General features: G+C 42.0%; 1 protein-coding gene across 9 annotated transcripts in view; it reads left to right on the top strand.

The window, feature by feature from the left end:
- The window catches only part of LOC110980800 (adhesion G protein-coupled receptor L2-like), a 56,266-nt gene that overhangs the window by 24,787 nt on the left and 10,987 nt on the right, over positions 1-20,492 (top strand). For 4 of the 9 annotated variants that reach the window (XM_022237780.2, XM_022237781.2, XM_022237783.2 and 1 more), the window contains exons 2-14: positions 1,953-2,216; positions 2,935-3,091; positions 7,683-7,706; positions 9,744-9,967; positions 10,573-10,744; positions 11,710-11,819; positions 12,361-12,444; positions 13,505-13,582; positions 14,675-14,789; positions 16,226-16,339; positions 16,634-16,821; positions 17,173-17,222; positions 19,233-19,353. In XM_022237780.2, coding sequence (XP_022093472.2) covers positions 1,953-2,216; positions 2,935-3,091; positions 7,683-7,706; positions 9,744-9,967; positions 10,573-10,744; positions 11,710-11,819; positions 12,361-12,444; positions 13,505-13,582; positions 14,675-14,789; positions 16,226-16,339; positions 16,634-16,821; positions 17,173-17,222; positions 19,233-19,353 — 1,701 coding nt within the window. Of the gene's footprint in view, positions 1-1,171; positions 1,265-1,952; positions 2,217-2,934; positions 3,092-7,682; positions 7,707-9,743; positions 9,968-10,572; positions 10,745-11,709; positions 11,820-12,360; positions 12,445-13,504; positions 13,583-14,674; positions 14,790-16,225; positions 16,340-16,633; positions 16,822-17,172; positions 17,223-19,232; positions 19,354-20,492 lie in introns of all 9 variants that reach the window. The other 5 variants (XM_022237784.2, XM_087145822.1, XM_022237787.2 and 2 more) reach the window with 4 other exon arrangements.

Here is a 20,492-nt window from a genome sequence, read left to right as displayed (position 1 = left end):
CCAGGAAGCGGCAGAATTTTTTTAAAGGGTCCTTTCTGATCGGATTTTTTACGAACCCCTGGTTTCATCAAGCTTTGTTGCTCAGAAATCTACATGGATTTGCAAATGTGAGTCTTGGTGTACAGTTTTCATTCTAAGATAGATGTTCTCTAAGGCTGAAGCTGTAGTTTGTCGTTTTCTTGAGTGTGACAGGTGCTACGGGTGCTGCAATAGTCATCCGATTATAGCATTTACTATATGAACAGTTCGGGGACCAAACCACAGTCTAGCGACGTCCCTAGTTCCAGCTTTCGTTGCTAGTTCAAGCGGCAATGACGTCATTTTCATCAGGTCACATGATAATGATGTATTTTTCCCGGGCGAGTTTGGGAAAATAACGAGATTTGAAATGCTGGAAGCCAACACGGCCACTTTTGCCGTTACCGTTGGAGTCTATGGCAAAATTGTTTTCGATCACTATTTTGGAAAATCGCCACGGTAAACATAAAATCTGCCACGATGAATCAATCGAGATTTATAATGGCAACATTTTCATGTATTAAGTAAACTTCGGCAAAGTTTCATTTTTTTCGCGTAAACGTTTTCATCGGCAGAGTTGGACTCACCTGCCCACCGAATTCGACACTTCCAGTGCAAGATTTGACCAAAAAATCTCCTTGATCTGCTTTAATAGATACCAAATGAAAGGAAAGTTTCATTTAGATCTTTGGTAGCCTGTTTCCTGTAAAGTTCATCGATCAGAGGAATTTGTTTTGAAGTTTCTGGCCGATAAAGAGATCGATGTTATCTGCGAACCGTAATCTAAAAATAGTTCAAAAATTACGTCATCGTTGCACAAACGAGCGGCGTATGCATGGTCTGGCGTCGTCGCTAGTTTGTGGTTTGGTCCCCGACCTGATGAAAGGGGAACTTTCTGTCCCCTTCCGAGTCAGGGACAATGCCAAAACGCTGTTTCATATATTGGATGGACGGTGTAACGCACATTCCTTTTACAACACATGTACCATGCACGGACGTAGCACAAAGGGAACGAAGGAGGTATCCCTGCCTTCGGTAGTATATTGTCCTCGGTGTTGAGGGCGTGTACTTAGCCTACATGCACAATATGGAAAGTGTTATCCTGAAGGGACAGTTGAAAACAGAATGCCCTCTCCTCGATTGTTTGGCACAGCAGGACGGTACAAGCACGGACCTAGGAAACACAAGTACAAGTGTGGCATACACAGTGAGGACCTTCGTACCAGAGAAGTCCACATAATACAAGGTTAGAGGACGTAGTAAGCACTCACACATGACAACAATCAGCGTTTAACCCCCTCTGAAGAAGCAGCTACAGAGGTATTTTGGGGTCAAGGTTAGCCGTGGCAAAGAATGATGAGGAACAGTACAGGAAATTATAACCAAAATCCAGCTCGAAGGAAACATATGGGAGAAACATGAACATATTACTCGAGTTTTCTTAACCGCTTGGTGTGCTTGGTGCAGGCCTGGCATACATAGTGTGGACCTCTGCACAAAAAAGTCCACATGATGTACGATGGGGTAGTGTGGACTCGCACAAGTCCACACAGTGTTCACCCTCTCTGAAAAACAGTTTCAGAGGCATTTTGGGGTCAAGGTTATCTGTGCAAAACGAAGAGGAACGGTCCAGGGAATCACCATAAAAAATCCAGCTTCAAGTTTCCTTAACCACAGGAGAACAAAGGAAAGTCCACACTTTGTATGTAAAACAGGTATGGGTGTGTGTGTGTGGGGGGAACAACTTGGACATCTGGCGACAATTGAAACGTGACCTGTTTTCGTGACTAGAGGCCCTAAACTAAAACCAACGCTTTCTTAACCTCAGAAGAATAGAAAGTCCACACTACCAAGTGAAACAAGCACTTGGAGGCCTCAAACTGATACCAATACTGTCATAACCCGAAGTGTCAACTTTCTTCTCCTCTCTGCAGATGTCCAGCCGTTGGGATGGCCGCAGTCCCCTCTGGCACAACCAGACGTGCGATGACCTGTGTGGGTGTGTGGAGGGGATCATGCGGGGGATGCGGACTCCCCAGATCTGCATGGAGGTGATCGGCTATCCCTGTCACCTTGTCAAGCAGCTGATCCGGACCACGTCGGTCAAGAGCTGCAGCGTCACCCTGGGCGGGAAGTGGTTCGAGTGCGACAAGGGCACCACGGAGTGTGTGGGAGGGGACTTGGGCGTCTACGAGGAGGTGAGACCCTTGGTCTTTGGTATTACACCCGCTCTGGTGTTAAATAAGCGCTGTGTGGTAAAGCTTTAACCAGTATCAGACAGAAGAGAACACGTTATGGGTATCATTAGCCGTTTGTCCAACTTGAAAATATTTTTTGAAGTATCAACAAATCCTCTTTGGCTCAACAACCAACAAGACCCTTAATATCAGTGCTGTTTATGGTCCCCGTCATTTGTACTGACTCAGAAGGCCATTTTAGATGCCGTAAGAATAATTTATTTACATCCCTCTGTAATTATTAATGTGTATGATTACTGAATTTCAAGATCACATTTTGTCGGGGAAACCCATACAAAAACCAGCATCAAACGTGGCCGGTAAATCTGTCTCGTAAAATTAGAATACCAATTTTAATAATACGTGATGATACGATCCAGAGTTATTTATTGGCCTTTGAAGGATGGCGCCAAATTGCCTTACTAAAATCTCTCGGTATTCATTAAGCCAACCAAGTCAATTGCGTTTTCAATTTTCCAACCTAATACTCTCTTAAATCATTCACAATGAGCGCTCTCGCTTTGAATTTCGAACGACTAGAAAAAATTAATGGCGTTTCATGCATCACCCCTAACGGGCAGAGGTCTCAATGCACTTTTAAAATGGACCCCCCTGCCACTTATGCCTCAAGAGAGCCCAGGGCAATTTGCTCAAATAGCTTGCTCTGTCAATTACACAGGAGAACTGTACTTGGTCAGACAGCGGTGCCGCCAACACCGCCTACCTTGGCTGCGAGACAACGGTTGGCAAAAACAGTAGCGTGACATGCGTCTTGTCACGTGACAGCGAGGTCGTAGGGAACTGTGTGAACAACGCCGAGTGTTTTTACAAGAAAGGTATGGTTTCATATCCGCCTTCCCGCCGAACGAAGCGGTTCCGTGCAACAGCTACGACGCTATATGACTTATAACAACGCTAAACAACCAGGGTTGCTATAGTTGCCATTTTTTCATAACAAAAAACATGTGCATTTCTCAATTATAGTCAATTATAGACGGTAAGCCACATGATCAATTATAGACGGTAAGACATATGAATATTAATGCTACAGTAAAGGTGCTGAAACCTTGTATGTGGGATATTACCACCGATTAAAATGAAAATGTGACACATATTGAGATTTGGAGCTTTCATGGGGAAGGTAGCAAGCTAAGTAAAAAGGTCTGCGGTAGCACCATGCAAGGATATCTCTTTTATGAGCATATGTGATTCTGAAACGAAGCGGATGGTACTCAACGTTTCTGACAGTATGCTCTGTCCGTCGTCAGGAGACTTTCAACGTGGCACATATTGGCAAGCAATGTCAATGACGGATAAAAGGCCCTGCGACAATTCTATTGTCTTATTTTTTCATTGGAAATAAGTAAATTCAACTGCGATGTGTTTCAGAGACACCGTTAAATCAAGCACGCACTAGCAAGGTGCAAAAAGAGTTTGAGTGAGGCCAATTAAGAGCACTCGTCATCACCATCAACTAGACAAACAATCTACGATGGAAGGGGGTCGATGCCGGGTTATTTTCGCTCATATTGATGATTTCCATTTTCTATTATGCTTTTGTTTTCGTTTATTTTTCTTTAAAAGAAATTCAGGGGACCCCCTTTTCCCAGGCGCCCGTACATGTATGCAAATACAATATAGCTGGGTCTATAAGGCTCTATGGTTCTATTGCCCAAAGACGCTACAACTATCCTGCCTGTTCTTTGTGCTGCGTGCAGAGCGTGCGCACATATTATGGGACCTGGTACTTTTACTTACAAAATAAAATATATTTTGGTCCTGCTGCTCACTAGTATATTAATGTTGAGTGGCAGAGACAGCGGATAACATTGAGCTAATGGGGAGCAAAAGCTTTTGTTACCGTTCCTTTGTACTGAGACTAGGCATATAGAACAGGTTCTATGCTGAAGTCCTAGTTTAACTCCACGGTGATGGTTTTTAAGAAACTGTATGCAATATGGGCGTTTGTTGTGAGGGCAGAGTTGCAAAAAAGACGAATTCCACAACTTTCCCCAATGGTTAAAACAATAAACCAAATTAAATGACACCATGACTTTAGACGAGCACTCGTTTTCTAGAATCGGCTACTAACATTTAGCTTTTGAAATGGTTATCAAACGATCTCTCGGCATCCTTTTCCTCAAGCTCAAAGTTGTCAGAGGCACTTGGAGGTAATGAAACAAGACCTGTCTCAAATGGCCACGTCATACCATTTATTACACTAGTCTCGGGTAATGGTGAGGAAATCGCTGTTTTGAACTGAAGCTTATACAGCCGTCTCAAATTCCGTGCTGCTGACTTTGGTGAGCTTGCTGTGAATTTCATCAGATGAAAAACCCACTCTTTACACGCAGAGAGGCTGGATAGGGCCTAATAAACATGTGGAAGCGAATGACATGTGAATTGTCTAATTAATATTTTCATGGTGGCTAGGCTGATGCAATCTTCTGCAAAACTTGTATATGCTCTATGGTCTCCATGAATTTTTGAAGAATCTATGACACCTTCCCTTCAAGCTATTAGACACAGGTATTGAGTTTGAAAAAACACACAGGTGACAAGAAGGGGTAGCCGATGACAGAGCGCGCACTGGCACTGCCACCCTTGGAGGATTGGCATTATTTGGTCGGCTTTCGTGGTCATCAGAGACTCACATGCCTGCACGAATAAATTGCAAATTTGACTTCACAGACAACTGTTCATATGCCGGTAACACGACCAACGACTTCAGTTTCAGATTAGATGCTGAAGGTTAAAATAATTTCGGAGTTTCGATATCCCAACCTCCACTTTTAATGGAATGCCATTCACATCAACCACCACTTAAAACCTTCGGTCGCTGCCAGTTGATTCAAAAGTCAGCCTCTGAATTAGTTTCACGTCGGTTTTTAACAGCGTGTGTTATTTTTTTATTATTTTTTTATTGTAAGCCCTCAGAATGATGGATTTGCTTTGGTTGCGCGTATCTGTCATACCAGCACAAAGCATGACCACTATGAGAACGTGCGTGTAAAATCGTGACAACAGGTCCCGGCCCGGTAATTGCCTAGCCTTGGCCGAGACCTTGTAATTGACTTGAGCATTGCGCTAATGTGGAACTGAGCTTGGCGTGGTACGGAGACTGTCCGCGTGAGCGCAAAGGTTGCACGTTTAATTTAATCGTACTTGTGCTGCCTAAAAGGTTTTGCCGAAACGTTGCAGCATGCTGAGGGGAACGTGCGACTAAAGCTTCGACGCCTGGAGAATGCTGAGACAACGCACTGAAGAAGATTACTATCGCGGCTCTATTTTCAGCAAATTCTGCCACTGCAGTTGGCATACTGTTTGTGATGTTTTCTAGTTTTCCGTCTGCCAGCCACAAACTGAAGTTGTATACAAAATGTTTACTTGCGGTATGAAATTGGGCGCTGCCGTTCACACTTGCCGCTCACTAGTTACTGGAAAACGAAAACAGGTTGGAAGGGGGCAATACGCTCTCCAAACGAACACTGGTGTTTAGTTTTGAAAGTGTCATTGAAGTGAACGATTTCGGTGATAACATGACATTTTTAAGGCTTCCTCTGCTATTGAAATAGGTTTTAACGTTCAGGCAAGAAATGGCTTTTTAACAAATCAAGACTGAAAAAGGTATTGCGTCCTGCCTCGTACATAGGACATGTAGATCTTTTGCACTTAAGTTCACACTTCCGGTTAGGCATCTTCGATGTGATGCTTTGTTTGAGTTTGGTACTTGCGTATGTAGGTTTCTACCATTTTTGCCCCACGGTGCATAGCCGCAGATGTGCACACATACAAAGACGACAGTCCCAGTGTCGGCTATGGCGAACATAAGTGTCATTTATTGATATTTAGGCAGTAGCTTTGATTTTTTTCAAGATACATGTACATGTTTCTTTAATCATTTCAAGATATCTCTAACCATTTCAAGATGTGTGTAATAATTTCAAGTTACCATTAATACATTCCTGCAATTTAACATCCTTTGAGTGACGTTTCCAGTTATCTTGAAATCAATATCAAGATATCTCTAAATTGTTTATAAACATCTTGAAATATGGTGTGTTCATGGTTATTCGAGAACAGCAAAACCTGAGTGCGACGACGGACTCGGAGATCTGACCCATCAGGGCAGTCAAAATCGCTCTTACGTATGCTTGGTTCCTGAAAAACCTCGCTTCATTGAAATGCCGGACTGACTCATTTCGAGGTATCGAAATGAATTTCGAGATATATCTAAATCGACTTTTAGATATCTCGAATCGGATTTCAAAAATATATCTTTAAAGGATTTTAAAGATGGATATAGAAATTGACTGGAGCGGGATTTGAACCTGCAGCCTGCGGAATACCCTACCGGTTGCTCTACCACCTGAGCTATCCAGCCTTAAGTGGGTGGCTCTTCCCTTCTGTCGATATCTTTGCTCGAGGGGCGCTAGCCAGAAGCCAATAAACCTGAAACACTAATCAGACAGGGATCACGCCCTAATAACACGATACAACCTGAGAATTGGTGAACAGTGATCACTAAGATAGGATTTTGAAATATCTTGAAATAATCAAGAGCTACTGCTTTAATATGACCAAATGTCACTTGTGCACGCCATAAGCCGCTACAGCCTTACATCAAAGACGGTGGCTTGAAGACTGAGGCTCATGGGAAATGCAGTGACATTAGCAGTGAGGTTGTATCACATTATGGTTTCAGAACATGTATACTGTGCGTTAGTACTGAAGTACCCAGTTTGCTTTTTTTTGGGTGACGACAGTGCATGGAACATCACTCGAAACAGCTTTCAAACCCTTTTGCTTATTTCTAATATTATCACATCTCTTTTCTTTACACAACGCTATTGGTCTTGTAGCAAAACACTGGAGGCATTATTTAAACATCTTTTCTGGATTATTCCTTGGAGAATTTTGTTCGGGACTTTGAAAGCATCGTCACACTTCAAACGCCTTCTCGTGTTGTCAATATAAGGGGCAGGGGTGAATTCCATATCAATGATTATTACTTCAGTCTGCAGATGAAGGCGGTAGTTCAGGCTGACTGAGCCAGCTTGTTTGCCCAGCGGATTTCCCCCCGTTCCACCTGCCCAAGTTTAATTTGCTGGTCCGCTGTGATGCTTCCGCATGGACAGTTTCACTACATCAAAATTGTTTTCGGCTCAAGCGAAGAGGGCCTTGTAATGATACAAGGGACAATGAAAGTAATCGCTTGAGCTCTTGCATAGCATTTTCCATGCCAAACCTTTAACAACTTCTAGCAAGGAGTATGATTTCTATGCACGTAAGTAAAAACATAGTCTGAAAAAAATAAACAAAGAAACAAACAAACAAAAACAAATTACTTATTACGCCTTGCCTTTTAAATCGTAACTATTGTTATATTAGAGAGACACGGACAAGACTTTTCTCTTTCTCTCTTAGTTAAAAAGACCGACATTGTCAATGGTAAGTTTAGCTGTAGCTAGAAATGTCGTCCACTCAGCACGGAGTAGTATAATGCGTTTTCCCTGCACTGTAACCAAACTAATATACCTTTAAATCTATATTATTTCATACAAATCACATTTAGGTCACTGCAGTAACATTAGCATCACTATAAGTATAGTTGTACTTTAGACTGCTTGAATGTCCATCCCAAGTGTGCTTCGCTTCAAACCCGTAACACAAAGGTTGGATTCGGACAACACTGTTCCCAACTTCATATTGTGTGACTTCTAACGACTTATCTAAAAACGTAGATGGTTATGCTAGGCTCATGGCTTCAGTTAACTAAGGCAGATGTCACAACTTATTCACAAATCGGCCCTTTTGAATTGGAAGCGAGGTTAACTTTTACATTTTGGGAACCTGAGAATAAAAATGAAAGCAATAAATAACAGTTCATCACAAATTAAAATCATTTATGCTGATGAATAATTTATGATTTGTGATTATTATATCATGCCACATTTAAACGAAATGAAATAGAGGTATAGAGCCCAAAATAGTGTGGCACCCCTCATTTAACAGATTACCGTGAGTAAGATTGTGGGAGCACGATAAAAAATGGCCTCCCTGTGAATAAAGTCACGCACGCTCGCAAAATGCTGGGGAACAATGAGTTCTCAGTAAAGGCAGGTACCATGCGTCGTTGAATCAACTCCACAACTGACCAATGCAAGGGCTTTCTCCATCATGTACATGTACAGTCGAGAAACGGCACATCTTCAGTTACCGATAACCTGTTCATTTTAGGGGACCAGTAATGACACACAGCACGCGAATAGGCGGGAAAAATACTCTCAAATTAACCCTCACAGTCCTCAATCCTCTGATTTCAGTATGATTTTACATACACCCGAGAGTAACTTTTCTTCCCAGATTCGATGTATCCTTTGAATCCCAAATATATTACATGTATGTACAGAGCTTATAAACAGATGGATCAGCGAATGCAGACTCTATCTCGTTCTAAAAGTGAGGTTTTGGCTTCGTTTACAATAGTGAAGACTGTTAGAGGCACAGAGTCTAAAGGCGACTTTCCTTAATTTATGAGCGTCAATTCTGGCACCAAGCGTTGCGTATACGTCAAAATGAGTCGATTTTGACGGCCGAACACGATGCACACGTGTGCTATGTTATCATTGGTGTCACTTTTTTGTGTCTGTGAAAGTGAAACGCGTGGGCGTGCGCAACGCACACAAAACGTACATATTGAAAGGCGCCTTGATTCTTGCCGCTATGATTTGCACGCAATTGGGTTCAAATGCCTCTCTTGCCAAGTTAATGCATGGTCAGAAGCTTAATACTTTTTCTTGAACGACAAAAAAAATACGCAGACTGACTTTTCTCCACCCGTGTAGATTTGTGCACGTATACCTTTGTCAGTATAATACCCTCTATACATTCTTGTATTTCTAGCTACTATACTCCGAGCACTAATGCTTTTACATAGGCTTGTCCAAAGTGATGAATTTTGTAGCAATTCTGAATGTAGTTTGCAGTGCGATTTTGTAATACTAACGATTTTAACGTAGTCGGTCTCTCCTGATATAACCCTAAATTCAAACTGTGAGGCGAAAATACTGAACCACATTAAGCTCCATCCGTTGAACGCTTCAGTATAGACGTACATGTACACGTCATGAATTTGTTTAGGAAGCCTTACGCGATTATGAAAAATCCCAACACTTTGATAGTTTGCAAAACGGATAGGGTAGAAGATGTACTACAGTGGCTACAGCCGCTAGCGAGGTAAGGACTTTTTTTTCTGAAAGAGATATGCGTAGGGATGAGATCATGATTCATTTGCGGATACGTTAAATTAAATAATCGTTGATAACCCCGAGATTCATGTACCTGCAGACACTGTGTGAATTCAACGACAGTTTCTCAGGTGAAGCAAAAGTGGTTCACATCGATTCACTGGCCACATGCGATCCCAATACAATTTGTAAACAGGCACTGGTAACTGATTAACAACATTCTTTGCTATTTTCCCAGAGCGGGTATCGTGCCCGGAAAAATGGAAGCCTTTCAAGCGGCACTGCCTCAGCCCACTCATGAATCACAAGACGTGGAACGACGCGCAAAACGACTGCAAGAGAAGATGGGGTGCATCGCTGCTGAGTCTGGACTCGTTCGGCGAGTACACCTTGGATGGTTTGAAAAGGCGGTTGTCTCCGGTGCCGGACCAGAAAATGTGGCTGGGGCTCTTCCGGGACACCGTAGGTTTCATTCCAATCAAGACAGCTTTCACTGAACCAAAACCTAGTCGGGGTGAAGCATTTTCTTCAAACGTACTCTGAACATATTGCTAAACATCTATCCATACACTAGGTAACTGTTGTGCTACCAAAAGTTTACATTTTGAAAGTATGACGGAACCATGTCAACCGGGGATACAACCTCCTTTGTCGATTTCAGGTTTAAATCACAATTTTAAAGTCAGTATAATTAGTTTGATTGGTTGTATTGTACTTAACAGCCAGGGTGTTCAGGAGCGCGAGAACAAACATGGCCGCAGCACAATAAACCCGCTGCGGATACGTAGTTGTCCTTCCTGTACAACACACGAAACATAACCGCTTCTGCAATACAGCCAATCCGATATGTTTTGAAAAAATAAACAAACTTACTTGTATTATTTATGCATTATCCATTTTTTTTTTACGTGACAAACCCCATATGGACATATGCGCTCGATGTGTGTGAATTTGCATTCCCGTTATTGTGCCAAGTCTGTTCTGAAGATGCTCACTGCATTGGGGTATAGGGTTCTTATTGAAGTGTATTAATCGTGTGCCCTTCAACAAATATGTCATTCATTAAGGTGAACACCACCTTCCGGTGGGTGGACAATACGGACATCACGAAGCCCCAGACCAACTGGCCTTGGGCAGACGACCACCCGGTATCTGGTCTCAACTATGTCTACATGCTCAACAAGACATTCTACTCGGCCGAGTCCTCTCAGGTCCACCCCTATTCTTGCAAAATTAAAGGTCAGACATACTACTCAGTTACTTCATTCGTTTTTAAATAAGTACTTCGCGATCTGTCCATGCATACACACAAACGACAAAGTCATCAGCCGATTTCTTGACGCTGCAGCCTAATGGGCAGGCAATGGATCTTGAATTCTTTTCTGGGAGTCCGTTTTCAGGAGGCACGGGAAAAGAGTACGCTAACTTCAGCAGCGGTTGGACTTAAAATCTAGTTTCCATATGGTGGTAACGAGCGCCGACGGCAAGCAAGACAAGACTCAGACACTCGCGAAAGTGACGCTTTCATTTCATAAAAAAATAACAAAACGACGTCCGAAACCCTAAATTTTTTTGCATAAAATGCTTTTAGGTGGCAATACTACCTCTCCAAGCCAAACTGATTTTGCAATTTGATATAGTTTGTTTATGGTCAGCTGACAATTGAGGCGGCGTATGTTAATAATAACGAAAATGGCAAATTTTCGCCGTCCCTGTTAACGACAGTCGCAATAAAGCATTTCCACGATTGAGTATCGTTGGGAAACTGATGGGCGATTCTCTCTGCGTCCCTTTACGTCCCCATGCAAACCCAGGCTTTAGTTTTATTTGTGGCAAAGCAATATTCATGCGCATGTCTGCGTCAGCATCAAACAGAGTGGAATACGGCCAATGGTTGCTTTGTTATTCTACTGCAGTTCATGACAATGGTTCAACTGGCATGAAACGTTCTTTACTTCTGAATTCGCTACGTGTAAGTTTACTGAAAAATTAGTAAAGTGATGGCTTATGAGCTCTCCACTGCACGCAGGCCTACACTGAAAAGAAACATTCCATTGAATGCACTTTGGGACATATAATCTGCTATAGAATGTGTAAATTAAAGAGTATTGCCCAACATTTTAAACTTCTGTTTGTTTTAAAAGTGTGCAAGTTAGTGTGTGGTCGTAACTAATGACAAATGGAAACATTTCTCTTCCTGCTAGTGTCAAAAAGTTTGAAATGTCGTCAGCCAAAACCCACTGAAATGCCTTGGATGACAGCCACAGACGCTTCCTATTGGACAACTGTCCACCCTCCCACGCTACCACAGCCGGTAGGCAAGACCTCTGTATCGAGGGGCGGATCCAGAAGCAACTTTTAGGGGGGAAAATTGGCTTGGGGAAGCCCCAAAAGTTGAATTTTTTCATGTAATGGTGTTTCCTACATTTTGGTGGCTTTTTGCCCACTTTTGGACGGAAGGGAATACAATGTAATAAAAATATCGTCTATCAGTATTTTAAAATGTCTTCATAAGCTTCCTTTCAGGAGGAAGGGTGGTTCATGGCCCCGGTGCCTTGGATCCGCCCTTATCTGCTTCTGTGATGCCTGGACTCCATTGTCTCATGAAATGTCCGAATTTCAAACTCTCCCGAATTACATTAAAGACGGCTCATTGTGTTGTATACTTACATCGTCAACCTTAGGGAGAGAGGTTCGAGATTGTAGATGGTTTCACTTTTTCTTTTAGAAAAACAAAGACAGAAGTCGAATCAGCTTTTTTTTAAAAACCCATAAGGTATCAAAAGGCATATTTTTAAAGCCATTTCCGGAAACATCTTCAAATTCAACCAGAAATCTCGAAACATCTTCTTCAGAAACAGGAGTCGTCCGTGGAGGCTCTCATGGAAGAACTGACGCAGGTCCGAGACGATGTCTCAAACTATCTGAAGACTTTTACGGTAAAACATTGTACATGTATTTAGTTCCAACCGTGGTATAGTATTTGATTAAACGGGTGTACACTCCCACTTTCTTAAGGTCGAAACGACACTGGTAAATAACCATTTGGAGTTTTCTAAATCTGAAAATAAAGTGACTTGTTTAAAAATCATGAGACGACTTACAGAAATGCATTTAAAGATAGAGTTGATTATTTGCAGTCATTCAACAAAATGCGTTCAAAATTATTATCAAAATCGTTTCCGGTTAAAAGAGTGAATCATAGTAATCTCTCTCCCCGCGAAGTTCTTTCGTCTCGTTTTCCTTTTGAAGAAAGCAATAGAAGGGCGTCATTTGCAAAGATGTGTAGAAGTTTTTAATGAATCGGTGGACACGCATTTTGCTAGCATTCTTAAAACCGAGGCGCACGAGCACATTTTTGTGCTTGGGTCGAGTTTTGGAAACTGAACACACCCACGAGCGAATATGAGGCATTCGTTGTTGGTTGGGTGCAATACAAAACATAATGCAGCGGTACGTTTTTGAAACTAGTAGTAGAAATATTGTTCGTTTCTGCGAACTGTACAACAGTACTTTTCATACAGCTACTTAACGTTACAAAACAACCATCTTAGGACTTTGAGCAAGATTTCCGTTTTGTACAAATGGCAAATCGTCAAATGAACTGTCTCTGGTGACATATTAACGATTGACTCCTTTAACGATAACCTTTTTAGAATAAAAGCTTTTTTATGGTCATTTCTCTTTTAAAAAGTCTCAACAGGTTGTAACATATATGTGTATATTTCACTGTATGATGCAGTAATGGATAGGATGGCCCAGTCGTATTTTATCAGTCACTCCATTATCATCAGAGTGTCTGCTTTTACCGAGCAATAAATTGCTGATGAAGCTCTAAATGTTATAGGCCTAAGCCAAGCTGTTGATGAGGAGGTCACTTGCGTAATTACTGCACAACCCAAACACTTTTTCATAAGACACAATAACTGGTGCAGTACGCGTACTAACTAATTCACGAATTATCTTTGAACCCTACCTATCTTGACTGTACTTTCGTAGAACGATACCACCGCCTTAGATGCGATTGACGAGCTCATCTCTTTTCCGGAGGATTCTCAGTCAAATGCATCATCCACGGTAAGGTTTTTTAAGTACTTGAGAAAAAAGTTCACGGAGCCTAGTTTGTTTCACAACGCCCTTGAAGCAGAGCGCACTAATTCAGCTTGCCTATGTAACTAAAGGGTCCGTTTAGGCTTACAAATGAGCAGTAATGAAAAGTGGTTCGGGAAAGTGGTATGCCATGCGATATTAACCATTAACTTTTACATACAAGGTGGAAATCGGTCCGGTATATGTAAAGAGTACAGGAAGAGTCGAAGACAAAATAAGGGCTCAACCCCAGTGAGTCGTAGTCTGTGACATAACGAGATCACCTAATAGCCATAGCGTGCTTGTGCAGCGCTTTCCGATACAGCAATTCACCGCCTAGTTATGGGGTTTGTCTTTTCTCAGTGTAAGCAGTAGCGTTAAGGAATGCAATTTGTCTACATACATGTAATTGCACATGGGAACTACATTCAGGCATGGAGTCCATGTCCCTTCCTCCATGATCCAGGTCGCCTCATTTAACCCAGCTTTCCCCTGGCAGGAGGTAGTAATTATACGTGTTGTCGCTGAAACGGTCTACACATGACAAAACCATCAGCACATCCTGTTCACGGTGATGCACAATCTATCGTAATGATGATACAGACGCACGACACAGCATCACTCTTTCTCATGTTGTGGACCTTGTACAAATGCAAAAGTGCGACTTGATATTATTCCCAAAGAGCGCTCCTATAACAAACTTATCAACACTCGTATTTCCCCAGAATTTGTCCAGGCGGCCAAAGTTTGCTGGAAAATCACCCTTGGTTAATATTTGATTTTTTTTAATTTCCTTCAAAATGTACATTTATCCCATGATGTTTAAAGAGGGTTGTAATTATTTAGTATTTAGTAAATACGTGTATTGATATCTGGTATTTTATAGCTCCTTGGGATTTTTGACAATTTGTGAATTATTCTGTTATTTTTTACTGATGGCCAGCCATGGATTTAGCAGCCACTAATAGAAAAAACACAACTGTAGCGTAAAACAAGCAGACCCTATATCGATTTCAATGGGATTGTCACGATTACTATGCTGCACTGAGTTGACTTCTTATGTCGAAATTTTACCAACAGAGTACCCAAGATTCCTCTACCAGGATCATAGTGACCCTCGATTCCGTGGTCGACAGTTTAGCAGAATCGATAAATGGTCCCACCGAACCTCTAGTGATATCGACTGCGGAAATCGGTAACTCGAATATCATTGTTTAAGTAATGAGGTCATGCGTCTGTCGCGCTCTTCATGCTGTTTTGCCTCATTAATCGAACAGTTTCTGCCTAAGGAAAAATGGCTTGACAAGAGCTGGGGCAAGCCACACAAGTAATTCCTTAAAATGTCTCCCACATGCGCTGATAAAAATCTCTGTAAATGACTCAACTGTGAGGTTTTACAGAACTGTATACCAACTTCGCAAATGCTTGGTTTCAATTAACAACAAACAGTAATGTCTCGATTCTACAGATGACTCACACATACCTAAACGAATTCTTTCAGTTACATGTCACGCTTCTGTTATGTTACTGGAAACAAATTAGATTTACAAGCAATTGGCTGGTCCTCGGTTTTCCCGCCGCCCTGTCTCCGGTCTTTCAACAAGAGTAAGAAACGTTGACTGGGGCTATAGTCTATCAAGTCTGCGCACCCAAATCAAATTTAATTTTATCAGTCATGAATTTCGGGCACCCTCGCTCTTATTTTGTAAACTAGCGACTTGTTTCCTCGACAACTGAATTTTTGGATGGCATGCCTTTCAGTCAATCCATCTCATTAAGAAGTACAAACATGCACTATTCCCTGAAAAGGCATCTGATTGAATGCTAGCACCAAACGCTATATTGAGTAAACAGCCTGCAAACACTAAACAAATTGAGTTTGACTGCTGAGGCACTGGAAAACCAAAAGAATTTCCCAATGAACTATCACCGGGAGATTTATCATTAATGCAAGAGCGTAAATCTGTCTCTTGGCAAGTACTCCCGACCGTTAGAGGATCTCTCATTGAAAACGCTAAACCGTTCTTAACTGATCCCTTTCACTTGAAGCTGTCTTAGGGCAGTTTAATAACAGCGACAAATGCAACTCCAAAGAGCCTTAACTACGCCTACAAAAGACAAGAGACCGTCATGTATGGTCCGCTTCATGTCTTTATAAAGGCAAAATGGAACTGCCTCTTTCAAAATGATACTGAAACGATTAACCTTTACTCTATCAAAACATGCATTTTTTATTATAACAAACATTAGCATAGGGTTTGGCTCATGGGTGTAGCCAGGAAGGGGGGGGGGTAACACGCATGAGTTTCAATCTGATAAACAATTAACAGTGGGGACAGGGTCAATCTTCATTTTTTCCGAGCAAGTAGTGACCTTCATCCCGTTTTATCTTTTTAAATTTCTTTTCCCCTCTTTCTCCTCCCTTTTTATTTTTATTTTAGTTATTGATGGAGGGGGGTGTCCAGCTAGCTTGACACACGGATGAAAGACTTTATTTCTTAGCCTCTCGTGTATGCGCAGCAGTTGTAACGGAATGTAATACATGTAGACTAATTTGAAGCATCAGATAGGCTTAGTCTCACAACACCAGGAGACTTCTGTACAATAACACCTAATTCATCTTTTCTTTAGTCCTGAAAGTATTGACTTTGTGTGTGGAGTGTGAAGGTGGGGAAGCTCCTGGAGGGCAGTTGGGGAACCAGAGTTTCTCGTTATCCGTGCCAGATTCCGTCAAAACGGCTGGAGGTAAGACTATGGGCCCGCAACGGGCGAGCACGACCACTAACCATCCGTGGGCGATGAAAAAGAGCTGTTATCAAGGATTCTTTAATCATAGGTTATCTGGCAGAACCAGTCAGGACGAAGTAGTCAATTGGTTGCGTTGATTAGCAAACATTCTAAATCCAACACTTGACGACGAAAATCCAACCTGAAATGAAATTGCGAAAGAAGGAACATACAAATAATGCAAAAGTTTATGCCACTCTAATTTGATAAAGTGACATAAATTTCCTGTGTTCGTGTTTTTTTGCACGCTAGCCACACTGGCTTTGTCCACTGCTGGTCTCCTTCACGAGCAGCTACCATCCAGAGTTGAGGATGGAGGAGAGAAAACGAGGACCGAGATTGGAAGTCTCGTCAGCACCATCTCCCTTCGGAGATGGGACGGGGAGAGGGTTTCCCTCACCGAAGACGAACCACTCAAGATCACTTTCTCCAGATTGGAGGTACATGTATATATCAAAACATTATGAAGTGGTTGTTGATCATGTCTGCATAAAGCCTCGAGGCTTCAAAAGAGGAAAAATAGTGACATCCTAAAGAATTTCCCCATAATGATTCGATTTAAATGATGACTCTTCATCGACTCTTCCCGTACAAAGAATGCAATACCAAAGCAGTGTTATACAAACGACGGGAAAAACGTATTAGCTTAGTTTTTTGTGGCACTCCTGTCAGTAGCAAAATATGAAAAACGATTTTAGGTTTTGGCCAATAACTGAGAAAAGATTGCTCCAATAAACTGAGAAAATTGTTATAGACTAACGAATCAGTAATTTCCGCATATATTTCCTCAGAAAATTCCAGATTCAAAGCCAAGCTGCAGATATTGGAAGGTATCTGAAGGGTGAGTATGATTTGTAATGCAATCTAAGGCATTCCATAAACCACATTATCCCCCACAGGGAGCATCAATAAAACTTGCACTCACCAGTTCCCATATACTCCATGACGGACAGATAAGATTACAGCGACTGAATGTCTCGCCGAAGGACACACTTATACATTGGCTGTATAGAATGCAACCTGGAAGCTGTTGGATTCGACAAATGGTCAAAAGACAACAGTGCCCACACAAGAAACTGGAATGCAATAGAAACTGCTGCTACAACAAAACTTCAAAGAGGTTGTAGCTGATTGCAATATCTTACAGAAAACCGTAGCTGTGTTTACAAGCAAACTTCCCGTACTACGAGCAGAACGGATGGAAATATACCTTCGTATAGGTCTACGTTTGCCTGATATTGTCAGAAAGTATATTCGTTATTTGTAATGCGGCAAACGGGATGATGGGTAGAGCACATAGGCCTACCGTAAGATTAGGGTATATGATAAATAAACAAGTGTGAATTATTAACTCAAGCGCGTGGCCGGATTTCGTTGGAGAATTAATTGCAATGACTGTCATATTTACGCAACTGCTTGGCGTTTATTTATTGATACACGGTGTGGTCAATGCTGAAGTAATCTATCTCGTTGAAATATAATGAAGGCCTTGGTCGTGCCGAATGAAACAGGCTCCGCTACCGTCAAATTTTAGTGTAGACAGGTTTCCATCAGTGACAATAATCTTCTATGTGAATACAACGCATGTCTGCGCATATGCATGATTGATGAAAACGTGCCATCATGGGGTACACTGGATTTTTTCAGGTCAACTGTGGAGTTTGTAATTGTTTCGGAACACTGCCAACAGTTTATTGTGCTTCCTGGTTAAAATAATCATTGGTATAAAAATAGTTGTGAAATCAAACGGATATTCATAACAAACGAGATTTTGACAGATGGCTGGATTAAGTAGTGTCGGTTTTTGAGGGCCCGGCGCGGAGTCCGAATTAAGCTCTATCGTTTCTGTTAAAATATTTGTCTCGCACCGAGCCTTATGCGTCTTTCAAATTGTGTTGAAATCCAAGGTTCTGTAAAAATGTAATTCACATCAAAAGGTTTGGCATCAATAAATGACATACACACTCCCCACCGAATGCCAGTACTACTGCAAACGGCATGCATAAATGCTAACTCCTAATAAAGGATGGGAGCGAAGCGTCATTGTAGACCTATTTGCCTCTGTCATGTTAACTTGAAACTCATCAAACAGATATCTGAAACCTTGTATGCACGTAGGCCGGAGTAAAAACCACAGAGAGAGTGGACAATAAAGAGATAAAGGAGGCTTGATCGTGATCTCGTACACGTGTGTACACGTCTGATGTGGTATAAACGTGAAACACATAACTGACAGTGAACGATGGTTGTTTCAATATTTTTATAGCATTCCATTAAGTAATTTACATTTCACTGAGAGCGTGTGTCTGCTTAAATTGATCCGTCCCGTGTACCGCACTAGCTAAGCACAAGCATTCCAGACTCAACCGATGCTTGTATAATAAAGAGCTAATAAGCAAATAGATCTGCCTTTTTAATGATGTGAATGGTATGAAGTAAGATTTAAAAACATGTATTTTATTGGCAATGTTCACATTTCTCAAATAGAGTATTGCAATGTCGTGTACTACAAAAATATGCTAGTAGATGCGTCAAACTAATAACTAATTATACGAATTTGAAATGAGAATATAGCTCTCATCAAAGTTAGCTTATCCATTTTAACAAATTTTGAATGATGAGCAAATTGAATCGTAGAGATTATATCCCCTGAGCTCCAGTGTTGTACAGGCGTTCAACAAAGCGCGCTATCTAGCACTGACTGGTTTAGTGGTCTCCTAACATATGGCTATAGCTGGTCTAAAGAGAGTGCACTGGGGGCAGGAGACTCCAATCCCACGTCAGTCAGTCTCCTTGCTTGGTCTTTTCCCCCTTTTTGAATCGATGATTTTTTTTTTAAATTCAATTTCAGAAACAAAGGGGTGTGGTCATCTGAGGGATGTGTCGTCGCTCAGTTCAACGACACGCACATCACCTGCGACATCACACATCTCACCAGCTTTGCTGTCATCATGCGAATATCGCACGATAAGGTAGCCCTTGAATAACATGAAATATTACCCCGACTTAGGTATCATCAGGGTTGACTGGCCTGCAATTATGTGGGATACATGTTAGACTTGACCAAGTTGGAATCCTCTGTGACGTACGTCTGCCTAAACGTTTATGCTTTGGATTTCCGCGGTTTTAACGCTGCGCGGCGTTACTTGCTTCGCGCCCTCTCGTGTCCACTTATTACTATGAGTTCAGAAATCCGACTAGGCGAATCTGCCAACCGTTTGTACACAGCGAATGGGCTCATGCACCAAAAGTGGTAGCAGCCAATCACATTGCCGGACTTGTTTTTACATCGTTCATACCTGCATTATAATGAACGAGTCTGCAGGTATTACTACTTTGATTGGTTGCTATTCCGTTTACATTATGCAAGATAACGTCGTTCATATGTAATTATGAATAAATAACTTATCACCGACGGGGGTAGACCACGGACGTATTTAAAAAACCTGGACTTGCAACGCCTTTGTATGAAGAAGAAGCCAACCAGCGGCCATTTTACCGAGCTGAATACAAATGCGTGGGTTGGCTCCCCTCTATCGACGACAGGAAGAACAAAGGCGGGCATTGCCTAGGAAAGCTTTGTATTCGGCTCGGTAAAATGGCTGATTAAGGGCATTAGTTGTTGTTGTTGTTTTGTTTTAATGGCGCTTTCAGCAACTCAGGCTATTTGCGCCAATAACTGTACGTTTAGTCATACACTTTATTAATCAGCATCACATTACGGAGTTAGGAAGAAGGTCCAATTTTAGAGGCAGGAGGAAACCGGAGTACCCGGAGAAAACCTGCGAGAGCGAGTATGGACTGGAAACCAAATGCACTTCAGCCTGGGCCAAGCCGGGACTCGAACCCGGGCCTCATTGGTTGAAAGCGAGGAAAGAACCGCTACGCTAACCCGCTCCCCGATTAAGGGCATTACGAGTCTAGATTTTATTATAAACGTCCGTGGGGTAGAGACAGGGGCCGAGTTCGGGCAGCTTGTTCCCGTATGTTCACGAACAGCTCGATTTGTTGTTCGTGGGTCAGCTGCTCGAACGCCGGGAACAAACAACCGGTTATCGCTGGTAGTTAGTGACAAGCAACATGCAACATGGCCGCGTCCATGTAGGGTACG

The sequence above is a fragment of the Acanthaster planci genome, linkage group LG14 (assembly GCF_054643075.1).
Source record: "Acanthaster planci isolate LZ-2023a linkage group LG14, COTS_SCS, whole genome shotgun sequence".
Taxonomy (NCBI): Eukaryota; Metazoa; Echinodermata; class Asteroidea; order Valvatida; family Acanthasteridae; genus Acanthaster; species Acanthaster planci.
Note: the sequence above shows the minus strand (reverse complement) of the source record. Positions and strands in the feature narration are given on the sequence as shown.